Below are 14,318 nucleotides of genomic sequence, written 5' to 3'. Positions count from 1 at the left end.
CCTCTGATCAGAGGTGCGTGTACCTGCAGCAGGGTCACCTTGGGCTGCATGACCATGGAAGGAAAGGGGAAGGGGAAGAGAGTTTTTGCAGATAAAGAAGAGTTTTAACTGCTGCTCGCAGGACGGCACCTCTGCCTGTTCCCTGCAGACAACCAGAGACTCAGGAACCGTAAATACGGTGCTGCAGTGTCACTGCAGGTACCCATTAACTAAAGCTTGATAATGTTTTCATTTGTTTAAACACAGTCATTTCTTGATTGAAGTCAAAGATGAGCTAAAGAGCTCACCTCCTAAGCTCTCCCCTCATCAGACTGATTGGCTTTGTGTCTCCTCCAAAACAAACCTCTAATTAGCAATGGAGTTTACACAGAAACACTACCTTAGTAAATACAGCCTGGCGATCCATCCATCATGCTTATAATATTTATGTAGACACAGTTGTCTCTTCTTGATATGCAATTCAGGTTGTAAACATTTCCAGTATCTCATGAATTTTTAATTATAATTCTTTTTAAAGTGGAGCTGATACCACGCCAGATATTAAAAAGTGTCAAACTGCTTCTTCACTGATGAGCGTTTGCTGAACAGCACAAAAGAGACAACAAATGCTCCTGTCAAGCTCAGTAGCGTTTAGCACTGACTTTGCACTGTAGTTAGCTACGTAAGTAGAAAGGGAATCAGAAAATACGTTCTAGTCAGTGCAACTTAACTTCAAGGTAATTAAAATAAGACTGCCCATAAGCTTTGTCCTTCTGCTTATATTTATTTATTTATTAATTATTAGGGCATCTGATTTCCCCTACTTTCCAAGTCAGGCTATTCTTTCAATGCAACTTAAAGACCGATTCCATAATTACCTGTAGTTAGTTCAGTGTAACTGTATTTAATTCAAAAATCATACACTTCAAATAATGCACAGTTAATTTTAAAGATAAAATGTAAGCTTTATCTCTGCTTCCATTCTAGATATCAATGACAATGTTTGAGTATCAGAGGATCTCTCTAAATAGCATTAGAAAGGTGAAGCACAGAGATTTCCAGACTACATCGCCTTTTTTTTTATACACTTGTGAAAATTTAGTTGAAATACATGTAAGGATACCCATCAGATAGTAGGAAGGCACATCTACCTGCTTCTGTAGGTAGGAAGAGTTAGTGCTGGTTTTGAAATGATGACCCCTGAACCTCACATTAGAACACTCCTACTGTTCCTCAGAGTAGGAGCCTGCCATAGTTTTTTTGATTATTATTTTTTAAATGGCTTCTGGTTTCAGTCTTAGGTAGGGTTAATTTCTTGAAAATTGGAAGTGATAACATATTCAGTTTGCTAATAATGGCTTTCCAGATAGGTGTAAGGCACTTCCTTGTAATAGCAGGAATGGCAGTTAAGATTAAAAAATAGCTGGCATTATGCACAAATTTCCTCCCACACTAATAAAGTTAAATTGTCTCTTGAATTAGATTCTATGGCAAATTTCTATAACAGAAGCTTAAAGCTGCCATCAAACTAATGCTTAAGTGTATAAATAAATTAATTAATTTTTAAATCTACCAAAGACCACTGGAGATGTTCATTGTTCCACAAGTTCAACTAAGGTCACATATTTAAGGTCTTGGCTTTCATCTTCTGCTTTCTTGAAGTTTTGTTTCTTGCGTTGTCTCTAGGTATTCTACCAAAACAATGTGATGACACCTTGCTAATCTCACATCAAGATGCCTTCTTTTAACACAGACTTAATTTAGGCAGGTATATGTCTATGGGCAGCAACATCTCGACACTTGCTATTAAAAGCTCAACCACCAGAACACTAGTGACGTCCTACAGACCTTTTCCCAGATGCATACCTGGCTACACTTGAGAAGAAATGCAAATTCACTGAATAAGAGATCAGAGGGTATGATTAACTGATTAACTCCTATTTAATATTTTTTTGCAAAATAATAAGGAAGCAAAAATTAGTCACAAACTTTAATCTGCTCTCACAAATTAATTGTGGTTTAAAAGTAGGAACTACATTATTTTATAAATTCTTTATCCATTCAGAACTATCTGAGATGTTAGAAGCAGAAATCAAATGCCATTCAGCTTGCACATCTCTGTGAGGGCAAAGTTATATTCTCTCCTGTTCCTAATACAAATTTTGAAGTGATGGGTTTGGATCCTTCAAGTCCCACAAGTCCAAGATCAGTTTGGAGATTATCAGTAAGATTTTTCCTGCTATTAAGACTTGTTCTTCATATTACAGATGTCTGCCATGAACTTAACTGTGGCTGCTCCTTTGCCTGCGTTGGCTAATGGAGCCTTCCAGCTCTTGCAAAGAGTTTAATCAAAATGTAAGGAAAAGTCCCATGCCCTGACTGGGAACAGAGTTATGTAAGGATTGCTGCTGATTACTAGTGGTGCTGGTATTGGATTCCCTATTGCCTATGGGTTCCATTTTTTCAACAAAAGAAAATTAATGTGAATTCACTGTGGTTTTGGGGCTGAATATATTTGCCATAATACAGTATACCATCCAATCATTCCTGTTGGACAGTAATTACAATTTACAGCCTGTGAGCTGCTCTCAGAAAACATGCTGAGTCTTGCCTTCGACACCACTGATGCCAGTGAGACAGTTCTAGTAAGAAAACAGCAGAAACCAATCAACAGGAAAGCATCACCACTTACTTTGTAATGTGGAACCAGTGCAGCTCTATTAACCTATTTCTAAACCATGACACCCTTTGCAGGCATGGCTTCCTGCTACCCAGTATCTTTTGCTACCTGCACCTCCTGCTTTGGTAGCCATTATGAGACAAGACTTATAAGAAGTGTATTCACAGTCAGGTGCCTAGACACAGTCCAGGCATGTGATATTTGCCACAATACAATGAGATAGTTCCGTATTTAATTTCAAAACAAGAGTGTGGGGCAACTATGCTGCTTGCATCGAGTCTATCCAATGCTGCGTGAAAGCATGGTTCCCAGGATGAAGAGATCTAAGGATTACTCACTATCTAGATTCCTCTTTTTATTAGTATCTTATTATTAAAGCACTTTTATTATGCTATTCAGTGTTGTGCCTTACTTATTGGGATCAGGGAAGGACCCTGCACATTCCCTGTGCAGGAACAGGCAGTGCTGGCATTTCTGTGCTCTCCTAATTCCTGCCACTTCTCCTCCTTGGCAGGGCTTTCAGCCTCCTTGCTGCAGCCCCCGGGGCCTTGTTCCCAGCAGCTTGGCAGGAGGCGGCTGGACCCGCTGCCTTTAGCACCTGGGCTAGATTACTGCTGGCAACATGGGGTGTTCACAGTCGCCTGAAAGCCTGGAGGGAAGGGTACCACTAAACCTAGGTGCAGTCAGTGTGAGAGACGTGGAGGTGCCTGGAGGTGGGGACATGTACCAGGCATGGGTGGTAGCCCAGACATTAAAAGCCTTCTGTGTTATGGGACTTAGTGTTCTGGGAGCAGACTAGGAAGTTACACAGTTTCCCATTTTCTTTCTTCCACTTCCATTTTTTTTTGCATCCAGACTGTCCTGGAATGCCTGCTTCTCTCCAAAGCGAGCCCTCCTCTCTGGTGAGCACTCAAGTCTGGGCAACTCCGGAGGTCAGTGAAGCTTGTACCATGAAATGGTCAAGCCCTTGAGGGACCTTGTGCCCAGGGGCAGCTTGCACGGTGCCTTTTCTGGCCAGGTGGGAGGAACTCAATCCACTCATGCCTTTTCCACTGGCCTGTGACAGCTCCATGCAGGCTCCTCGAGCAGCTGTTTCCCAAGTTCCTCTGAAACAGATTTTCTTCAATCCTCAGGGAAGACTTCATCATCTCAGAGCCAAATTATCATAACATGTATTTCAAGTTACAGCCTAAAATTACTTTCAGGAATAGAAAGGGCAAAGTCTTTTGCTGCCAAAGCAGAGTGTCAGGCTACCAGCCAAGGAACACCAGAAGGGACTGGGATGTGCCCTGGCCTACACCTCTTTCCTTGAGTTGCATTTTCAGCTCATCAAGCTGCAGAGGTGGTGTCTCTGCTGAGGAAGTTGTGGGCAGGGTGTGCTATGAAGGGCCTTTTGCTTTGATTTTACTCCTCTCTTTGGTCTGTCACAGCTCAGATTTATTAACTTCTGGATGTACTTCTCCAAGGAGGAAAGAAAAGTACCTGAAAGGTTCTGGGGAACAACTGAGAAGTTATCTAAACCAGCTTTTAGTAGCAGCTGAATGTTTATTAGAGGCAGGTGGAAGGTTTACTATATTGGCTTTTTTCCCCTGATTACAAGTGATAATTATTTCCAGAATGCTTTTTCAAAGCACTTGGGTGGTGCTTATGAGATAATGAGGAAGAGAGGCAGAATGGATTACAAGTGTGTGCAAAAAAGCCCCCAAAAGACCAGCTAAAAATTAGAGACCCTTTGTTGTACAGTACAGCTATTGATAAAAACCATATTTAGCCATTAAATGTAGTTCCAGGTGGAAAAATCAACTGGTTATATCAGTGTACCAGCTTCTGGAAACTATTCCAAATTCTTTACCCCAGTTCCAGCAGATACTGTGTCAGTGGTGTTCAAAGTGCAGAAATGTCCCGATATGTGGTGAGGAGAAAGGATCACCGAGGGTGGGATGGGTAGTAAGGTGGGATGGTGGGACATGCAAGTTATTAAATGCTATGGATGAGGAAAAGCACGGCGCTGCTGACAGCTATGAGTGCCCCTGCTGCCCTCCAGGGTCAGGAGGTGACCTCATGCTCCTGAGGGGCCTGAAGGGAACCTGCCATTAACACAATAGCTCTGCCTTAAGCACAGAAACACAGACAAAAGCTGAAAAAACATATTTGGTGTCCACTTGGAGTTTACTTAGGTGCAGGATAGGAGAGCGGTTCCCTTTAGACTCTGTGTGTTTGGGTTTTCTCCAGTTTGAATTTTCCCAAACCTCTGGTTTTGCCCAGGGCAATGTTTTTATCCATAGGTTGTTAACCACAGATGGCTAAATTAACATATTCACTCTGTGCTACATCATCCTAAATATTGATTTTCCATTCCTTTGCAACTGAAACACTTAGTCCTTAAGGCGGTTCTAATTAATGAAAATTGTTGAGACAGAAAACAAGATTTTAAGCAGTTCCCTGTAACCACATCTCTGAGTATTTTCTGGGTATTTACAGATAACTTTATTCTTGTCTTACATAGCAAACTTTTTTTTGTTTTTGTTTTATTGTGTAGTAAATTTTAATTATTAAAACCAGTAAGTGTGAAGCATTCAGACTTATTGATCTTCCTAAAGTCTGTGTCATCTCTGTCTTTCTCCCAAGTGAATTTGGAGCAGTAGCAACTTAATTGCTTTACAATATAAAAGTTTTGTGTGCTATTTTAATTTGCAGTGCTACTATCTATGTTAAGCATATAGGATATAGTAGCATTCAGTTTCAGTTTATGCAGATGATTTTTGGGTCTGTATAAACATGCATGAAAGTGCAGTGCCCAAAAATGCTTTAATTCTTGCGGATGTTTCTTGACTCGTTCAAGATCTTACCTGTACCACGGCATTCCATTTTCTCATCAGATTAGTTTGTCAAAGACTGAGAAATTTCTTATATTCAAATTCCAATAGCTGATGCACTCACTCGGTGTGAACGTGCAGTGGAGTTACACTTGCTTAAGAAGCTGAGATTCTCATCTAACATTCAAAGCTCGTTAGAAACTTAGGTTAGGAAAGAATTATATTAATAGTGCCATGTTTTGAACTGGGGATCAGCCTGATTGCTTGGTACTTTGTAATACCTGCAATGAACTGTGGAAAAAGGAATGATAAAAAACACAGTAATCCTCTTCTCTGAGAAGGTATGCACTCAAATGAAATTTGAGAAGAGTCAGTTTTCTTAGGGAATGATTATAATTGACACTGAACAACAGTGATGTAGTCCTGCAGACTAATTCAATGTATATATTTCAGTTACAAGTTGTATAGAGATGTTTAGTTAAACTCTGGTAATTGAGTTAGATGATAAAATCCGGAGCTGGATCTCAATATACATTCTTCAGCTGTTGTGGAATATTCTGATGAGGATAAATGCACATAATGATAAACTGGCACCTATCATTGCATGGTTGTCAGGCAGTCCTCTTCAGCTGCTGTAATTTGAAGAAATGGTTAAACTGGTAACAAAGCTGTGAACTGGCAGTATTTCATGTTGCACAGATGCTCCCTCTTTCCCTTTCTTTTGTACTTGGCTCCCAACTGGTACTTGTGATCCTGCACAGAGGATTCCTTAACCTGACCTCTATGAGTTTAGAACAAATGACACTTTGACTCTTGAAACTTGTTGACTTTTCTCTCCACAGATGTTTTGCTTTCCTCCTTCTTGCCTGTCCTGAAATTTAAGAAGTTCCTGGTGTGAGCAAAGGACGGATCTGTTGGAAGGGACAGATGTAGAGTGTTATTTATTTGCAGGCTTGAAGGCCTTTGATAAGGTTTTATGGCAGAAATTTTTCATGTTTTACTCCTTGACCCATAGATTTTTCTTGTCTATGTTTTCAATATAAACATTGCTATGACTTCTCAAGTATAACTCATAATTCTGAGTTGCATGATAAGAAATAGCTTTATTTTATATAACGTATGTAAATAACTATTCCTTTCCTAAATTTCTTTATCCCTAACAATAAAAACAGCCAACCAAGCTGAAGTCTGAACTCCGCAAACAGTCTGAAAAATGCACTTGCAGCCTAACTCAGCTCATGAAACTCAGATTATTGCATTTTGAAATATGGTTTTAGATACAGTACCACACAGAGCAGCACACCGTTTTCCTAGAAAATAAGCAGCATGCGTTGTCAGTGGCTATTCACATTTGAGAGACAGTATCTTTTGATTATTCCCCCACCTCAACCAAGTTACTTTGGGCACACAGTTCTTTTCTCAGGAAAATGTCGTTCCTTGCTGCAACTTACTTGAAATACTCGTTAAGGAGTACTGTAGGTACAAGCTCTGTGACTTGACAAACCTTAAAAATAGGAAAGCCTGACGCAAATGAACTTTCCTGAAGTACTAACAAAACATCTCTATCTTGAGGAATTTCTACAACCGGTTTGTTGTGTTTTATGCTAGTTTTGAGAGGTAGCTGATTGTTAAAAAGTTGCAAAGACTTCCTACAGGACAAAAGTAGTCAACCTCCTAGTTTACCAACTGAGGAGACAATTAATTTGATTTACAAACATGGCTGATTTGTTGTGTTTATGTGGAGCAGAGGCTCAAAAAGTATCAGCAAGGGCATGAAGTTTCAAAGCTGGGGATGACAAATTTACAAGGAAAGGCTCAGCGGCTTTTTTTTTTAATTATTATTATTATTACTACTATTTTTTAAACACGTGGAAATACCAGCCATACATGAAAGCTGCATATTGAATCAGTTAAGCAATGCTTTCTTCCCCTCACGCACTTTTACCTCGTTATTTCGCACGCTCACCTTTCCCTTCTCCCCCTCCTCGCAAACCGTCCCAGACCCTCAATTACAGTTTCCCAGAAACTTTTAGGCACCGGAATCGGGCTGATCGCACCCCGCGCATCACCCGCAATGCTCAGCCGGGGCTGCAAGTGTTTTGTTTTGTTTGTTTTTTTTTTTTTGGGGGGGGTGGGGAGGGGGTTGCTGTTGGTGGTGGTGGTTTTGCGGGGCCGGACACGCGTGGTACGGGGGCGCGGGGTCCTTGACGGAGTGAGTGCGGGAGCGTGGGCGTGTGTGCGCGTGTTCGAGGGTGCGTGTGGGAGCGTGTGCGTGTGAGGGAGCCCCCGGCGGGGCGGGGCGGGCCGGGCCGGGGGAGCATATAAGGCGGGCGGGCCCGGCGGGGCGGGCAGCCTCCCTCCCTCCCTCCCGGCGGTGGCAGCAGCAGCAGCAGCAGCGATGGGCAGCGGCGGGCGGCCGTGGCTGCTGCTGGCGGCGGCTTCGCTGCTCTGGGTGCGGGGGCAGAGCCAGCCCCGAGGTGAGCGCAGCAGGGAGAGGGCGGGGGGGGGGCGGCCGCGGGGGTTGCGCGGCTCTCTTGGGGGTGCGCGCCGCTCGCAGAGCAGTGCGGTGCAATGCTACGCCTGCAGAGTTTGTTCGCAGCCGCGTCCCGGGGCAGGCTTTCGCCCCCGCGGGGCTGGGGGAGCCTCGGTGGCGTGTCCCCGGCCCCCACCCGGCAGGGCCGATGCGGGGGCCGCGCTGTGATGCGGGGGGGGGGGGGGGGGAGGCGGGCTGGGGGCCGGCAGCGCTCCCCGCTTCTGCCCTGAGCGCCCCCTCCACCACTTTATCCCTCATCTCCGCGCTTTGCAGCCTCCCTCCCCCCTCTCCCACTTTCCTGGAGTCCTTTCTTCTCCCTCGGCGGCGGGGGCCACTCCGCTCGGCCGCCTCCGGGGCCGCCCACTCCCTTTGTGGGAGCCGAGAGACGCTGTGGAGCGGCAGAAACCCGGGGGAGGGGGCGGCCCCGGCGGTGCGGCCGCTGCCCCGTTCCCCGTGGCACGGGAGGGGGCTGGCGGCCGGCCCGGGGTCCCCCTCCCGCCACGGCGGAGCCCCCGGTGCAGCCCCGGGGGTCCCTCTCCGGGGGCGAGGGGAGAGAAGGCAGACCCGAAGGATGCCTCACGCTGTCGCTAATGTAAACCAGATTGAACCCTGTAATAGGGAGCGAGAGGGGATCAAAACCACTTTCCAGGCATGAGGCAGGGGTAGCGTGAGGGTGTCGCAGAGATAACTTACAAAAGTTCGTTGATTTTTTTTTTTTTCTTTTTCTTTTTTCCCCTCGCGTGGGCTGGCCGTTGCGTTGCGGCGGGGACACCGGCACGCTCCGCGGCGAGCCCTGGCTTTGCGAGTTACTTGGTCACACTCATCCTCTTTGTTCGAAGTGCAGCAACTTTGCGTTTCGCTCGTGTGCCCGAGGCTGGTGGGCAGCTGCCCTGCCCTCGGCCCCAAGGGGCAGCGCCAGATGCTCTCACCTTCGGCTTGTTCAGCTCCTGGTGGAGTCACCAGCAGATTTTCTACTCCTCCCTACAAGTTAATCCCCAGCATCATTAGGTCTCTATTAAAAAACAAACAAACAAAAAACAAAACAAAACAAAAAAAAAACAAAGCAAAAAAAGAAACCCAACCAACTAACCAAAAACAACAAAAAACCCCCCGAGAATGGAAAATAGTTGGAAGGCATATGTGGTGCAGATGCACGGTGCAGTTTTCTTGACGGTGAAGTGTGGTGGTCGGGATGGATATAGTGTGGGAAGTGATCTGGATGTTTACACACTGCAGTAAAAGAGAGTGTGTCTATCGTTGTCTACAAAACCTCATCCTTCAGGTAATGAGGACAAAATCAAGCCCAAATAAATTGCAGAGTCTGTATATTTCAGCTTGTAAATAAACACACTTCACATTGGTTATGAAAATTCAGGCTTGGAAACAAATGAAAAGCTGGACAAAATGATGCCAAATTAACTTTTCATGATTGCTTTTTGTTAGGTACTGTCTTATGTACACCAAATCAAATAACCTTATATCATTATTAACTCCTATTTAACTATGCTAGTCTCAAAAGGTAGCAATCTTCTTAAAGATGGCCACATATAGGTGATGAGTCCACTTTTCTGTAGAAATTTGCAGAGATCACACTGCAGTAATCTGCTGCAGCTTGTGTAAATAGTTTAGTGCTGATATTCCAGCTTTTATATAGCAGCTCACATTTAGAGGCATCTTGATAAAATGCATATTTTGATATCAATGATCAAAGATGCCAGTATATTTGGTTGCACCTAAGCCACCCTCCTGGAGCTATTTAAATTCATAGTTACATTTTTCTAGTTGAAAGATCAGGTCAGGAGATCATTCTTCTATTAGATTAAGTTGATAGAATAATTTTTTTTTTTTCTCAGCATGAGAGCACAGAACATCCAAGGAAGCAGTGAGTATCAAAACCCCCTGGTGGATAACTGCCTTACAAAAACCAGAATTCAAGATAACTGATCCTAAAACAATGTGAAGAATGCAATGCAGATTAGAATAGCCATGTTGCTTTTGCAGAAAGTAAACAATTGGAGCTTGAACTTGTAAGCATCATGATATAAAAATAAAGTTTTGTGGTGAGGCTGGAAAGATTTGTAAACTGTTGCAAGAGCATTGGAGGAGTTTGGGGGAAGGTATCTTGACATGCCCATGGACAGTACCTTGGTAGAACTCTCAGCATTTCCTGGTTTTCTGTTTGTTCCTGCTTTTATCCTGTCAGCAAATGGGGAAACATGAGTGTACAATGGTTGCAAGGGTCTGTCAGAAAATGCCGAAGTCCAGTCTAAGAAAGAAACACAGAATAGTAAACTCACTGCACTGAACAGCTTTGAAGGTTAATGATTGGTTCTTTCAGCCTAAAGATTAATATCTACATACCTATAAAATGTAGTTGGTATTTTAATTGCAGGTGTTTTGTTAAAGTGTCCCCATCATGTTAAAAAGTTGGGTTTGTGTTTTCTTTTGTATTCACTAATGGAGTAACTAACTTCTTGAAGCATGTATCACCAGTGTCTGGTCCAGAGGAGAGTTATTTTACAACCACAGAAGCAAATAGCCTTTTAGCAGCTTTGCTCTGCTGGAATGCATTCTTAATTATACTGGTGGTAACAGTGATATAGGACTAAAAAGTAGGAGGGGAAATCAGTTAATGATATTGTACACTATTGCCTATATTTCATAAGTTTGATTCTGCCACTGTCAAGTGATTTTTCTGTAATTAAAAAAAAAAAATCCTCCTACTGTAAATGTGTGGTAATGATAACTTTCAAGACTGTAGTTGGAGACTAAATATTTCCTCAGCTGCATCTCGCATCAGTTTTTTGTAAGCTGATGTTTCATAGTAGCCTGCTGGGTTTTTCCTGCCTGGGGTTTTGGAATCAGTAGTCTTTAAGTGTTGATGTTCAGGGGTTTGAATGGCCCCAGGAAGGTGCCTGGGGTGCTCCATCTGGGCAGAGCTGAACACAGGTATTTCTCAAGTTTACCATCATTTGGGTTTCAAACCTACCTTGCTTCAAGAATCTGGTTTAGTAAGTATGCTTAGGCTATGACTAATACACAAACTATGACATTATTGTCGGCAACCACATTTTTTGCTGAAACATAAGTGATATGGTTTGTTTATAAATCAGATTGCTAGAGCACTTGCCCAGGAAGTGGGAGATTTAGGTTAATCTCCTTAGTGTGAGATGGTTTGAATGCATATCTCCAATTTCTGAATGGATTGCTGTATTACCAAGTTGCTGTGACAGGTAATGTGGGAGAGGGGAAGTCATGTACAAAATCTCGCAAAACCTGTGTTTGAAACTAAGCTGCTGTGCAGCCAAAAATGTAAGCTTAAAGGTGCAGAAAGAGAATGGTCAAGAAAAAAAAGCTGATGCTGTAGTTGAATCATTAGGGTACTCAAAGATGGAGAGAGAATCAAATTACAGTCCTTCTTAATTTACTTGTAAGCAGCAACTAGGCATCTGAGTTCAGGAGAAAGCTTTTTTTTTTTTTTTTTTTATTTTGTGTCTGCTGTCTCTTTTTTTTTTTTTTTTTTTTTACTGGGTCACTTATGCCTGGCACCAGTTGGTGGAATGACTGTGCATCCCACTTAGTGGAGAAAGGCTTTTTGGTGCCATATTCAGGTAAGCTGAAAACTTTAACTTTTGGCAAAACTGGGCAGAATGGTATGCTTGGCTTAAGTTCTCACTTTTTCTGAGTTAGATTATGTAATAAGCCTCATGTCCACACACACAAAGGAGCACAGAGGAACAAGGTGGGACACCCCACTAATGAACCCAGAGAAATGAGCCCCTGCCAAGGCTGTCCCATGACAACCATCACCAAGTTATAGGAACGGCTCTCCAAAGTTTATGGGGTGGTGGTGGCTGTCTACATGGATATGGGACTCATTATGGGATGCAGGGGATGAGTAGGAGGAGGGGCAAGGTGGTCTAGGAAAGAAAAAGTATTTGTGGCTGGGTGGAGGGGGGTAAGATGTTAAAGAAGACCAGTTGGCTGTAAATAGATTGCAGGTCAGTATGCTTGTCTCTCCATGCCCTGTACCCCATCAGTACATGTCCTGTCTTTTTATTAAACTCCGCTTCTAACTCTTTTCTTGGGTGAGGGCGTCTCAGTGCTGTGTACATGGAGCTATAAGTGCCAGTCAAAGGAGAAGGGACCACAAGTCACAGGGGCCTGTGTGTCTCGGGTGCCCGCGGCTGGAGAGATGGGAGCGTGTGTGTGTTGTGTGGGGCTGTGTGCCAGCGTGCGATGGCCAGAGCAGCCAGTCGGCAGGGTGGGAGGCTTGGGAGCCAGGTACCAAATAGCTGTAATTTTGGGATGGACACTGGAGAGACCAAAGGGTCTGCAAGTTGGCTACTGGGGGGAGCAGGAGATTCAAGGCAACTACTGGGTAGACCATGGGGTTTAGGGACCAGCCAACAGACCCATCTGCATGCATGTATGTCTGTGTTGGGCAACTGGTGACAAGAAGATCCAGGGCCAGCTATGATGTCAGCTGAGTGTCTCAGCCAGTAACCAGAGGGGTTCACAGTGGGTGTGTATTGGGTGCGATGGGGGTGATCGTGTGTGTTCAAGGCAGTCTGTGGGGCTGTGGGCCTCAGGGGCTCATGTGCCCAGGTGCTAGCAACAGGGGAGAGCTGGGATCATGGTGGATAGACTAACTGTCCAAGTCAGCTACTGAGGGAACCCACACTGCATATATATCTGCATATGAATACATATTTTCTACTTAGGGTCTTTCATCCCAATCATCTGGACTAGAGAATCTGATGAGACTGTTGTTGGTGGTTGCATTTGTTTCTGTCTTTGATCTATGTGGCTGGCCAGATGTATATGCATGTATGTGTTGCATTATGTATGTGTGTGCCTTTTGGGAATACATGCTCAGCTTTACTGCTGACAGGACCTGGGAACATGGAGCTGCAGCAGCTGCCTCTCTGTGGGGCTACAGGACTTGGCACACTGCAGCAAAACTCTGTGGAAGAGCAGATGTAATTCTGGAGCTCTGGGCTTTTGTTTTCTCTGATACAGTTTGGCCGTTGAGGCCTGAGTATAATGGACTTTGTTCTACATAGTACTCTACAGAAGTAAATTTCAGTTGACCTGTCTATGAAGTCACCTCAAACTGAGGCGTCATTGCATGTCCTCCTCAGCAATGCTGACTTTGTGGGTACCACTGTGTTAAAGTGATAAGGTTCCCTAAATTGATAATAAGCAACACATACCTTGAAATTTTATTAAATAGAAATGGGGCTTGATATTATTAAAAGGAATTTGTAGTGTAAAAATAGTAATGCAAAAGGTAATGGGTCTCAACCAGGTACAAATTTTGCTGATTGAAGTCTGACTTGAGGATGGGAGAGAGGAGGAAAGAACCATGAGAAATTTCAGTTTTTCTGGTGGTCTGCAAAGAACATCTTGGACATTCTGTGGGGAAAATGTTGTGCTTGGCCTTGATTAGAAAATCCTAAATTTAAAATGAGCTTTGTGTTTTTCCCTCACTTATTTTAAAAGAAAGTTGGCACCGACAGACCACAGGCTATTTTTCTCAGAGTACAAAGGTACGTGACAGAGAAAAATCCCATGAAAGGATTCTAAGTAGACTGAAGATGAAGATAAAAAAATAACCAAAAAACAAAAACCGAAAACATTTGTCTGTCATAAATATTTTCTCCATTCCCTGAGGGCTTAGAAAATGCATCTCTGGAAATTCAGGACTATCTGTGTGTGTTAATCAGTTGTTGGTATTTACAGCAATCTCACACAGGATCTTCAGGTGGGGTTTGCTGCCTTCTCCTATGTCTTTTTTTTTTTTTTTTTTTTTTTTTTTTTCCTCCAGGCATCCCTTCCTGACCAAACAGAGGCATAGAGTGTTGAAGTTTTGCAAGATGAGATTGGCTAGGTCAGCTTGCAGGAGTTGTGGTTTGATAGTTGGCATAAACCTTGGGTCCACATCAATCAAACTTCCCATTTATATGTGTTTTTTAGGCACATAAGTGATAACTCAAAGGCTGTGTACAGTGCCTCTGGGCACAAGGATATCGTTGAAATTTGAGGTGAGTGCTTCATTTGCTTGTGAGTCAGAGCAAGAAGAGGTTAGGTATATCCGTGTTCGCTCTTTTTGAGTTACTTCTGCTATTTAAGAATTTTATTTTAATGATTTCTTAATCATTCTGTGTTTTTTAGAGGGGAAAAAACCTGCTTTTTCCCAGAGATGTAATTGGTTTATACACATTTTTGGGTATTAAAAGCTGTATAGACCACAATTTTTACAGGAAAACCAGAAGATTTATTTTGTGGTTACAGTACATCTAAATAA

The 14,318-nt window shown here is 43.3% G+C and overlaps 1 protein-coding gene across 2 annotated transcripts in view; it reads left to right on the top strand.

The window, feature by feature from the left end:
* The first annotated feature begins 7,858 nt into the window (after positions 1 to 7,858).
* The window catches only part of LAMA1 (laminin subunit alpha 1), a 104,847-nt gene continuing 98,387 nt past the window's right edge, over positions 7,859 to 14,318 (top strand). For both annotated transcript variants that reach the window (XM_032987684.2, XM_042798055.1), the window contains exon 1: positions 7,859 to 7,952. In XM_032987684.2, the coding sequence (XP_032843575.2) occupies positions 7,874 to 7,952 (79 nt within the window). In that variant the 5' untranslated portion in view covers positions 7,859 to 7,873. The remainder of the gene's footprint in view (positions 7,953 to 14,318) is intronic.

This window comes from Tyto alba, unplaced genomic scaffold (genome assembly GCF_018691265.1).
Source record: "Tyto alba isolate M040663 unplaced genomic scaffold, T.alba_DEE_v4.0 Super-Scaffold_27, whole genome shotgun sequence".
Lineage (NCBI taxonomy): Eukaryota > Metazoa > Chordata > Aves > Strigiformes > Tytonidae > Tyto > Tyto alba.
This window is presented reverse-complemented; position numbering and strand designations above follow the sequence as displayed.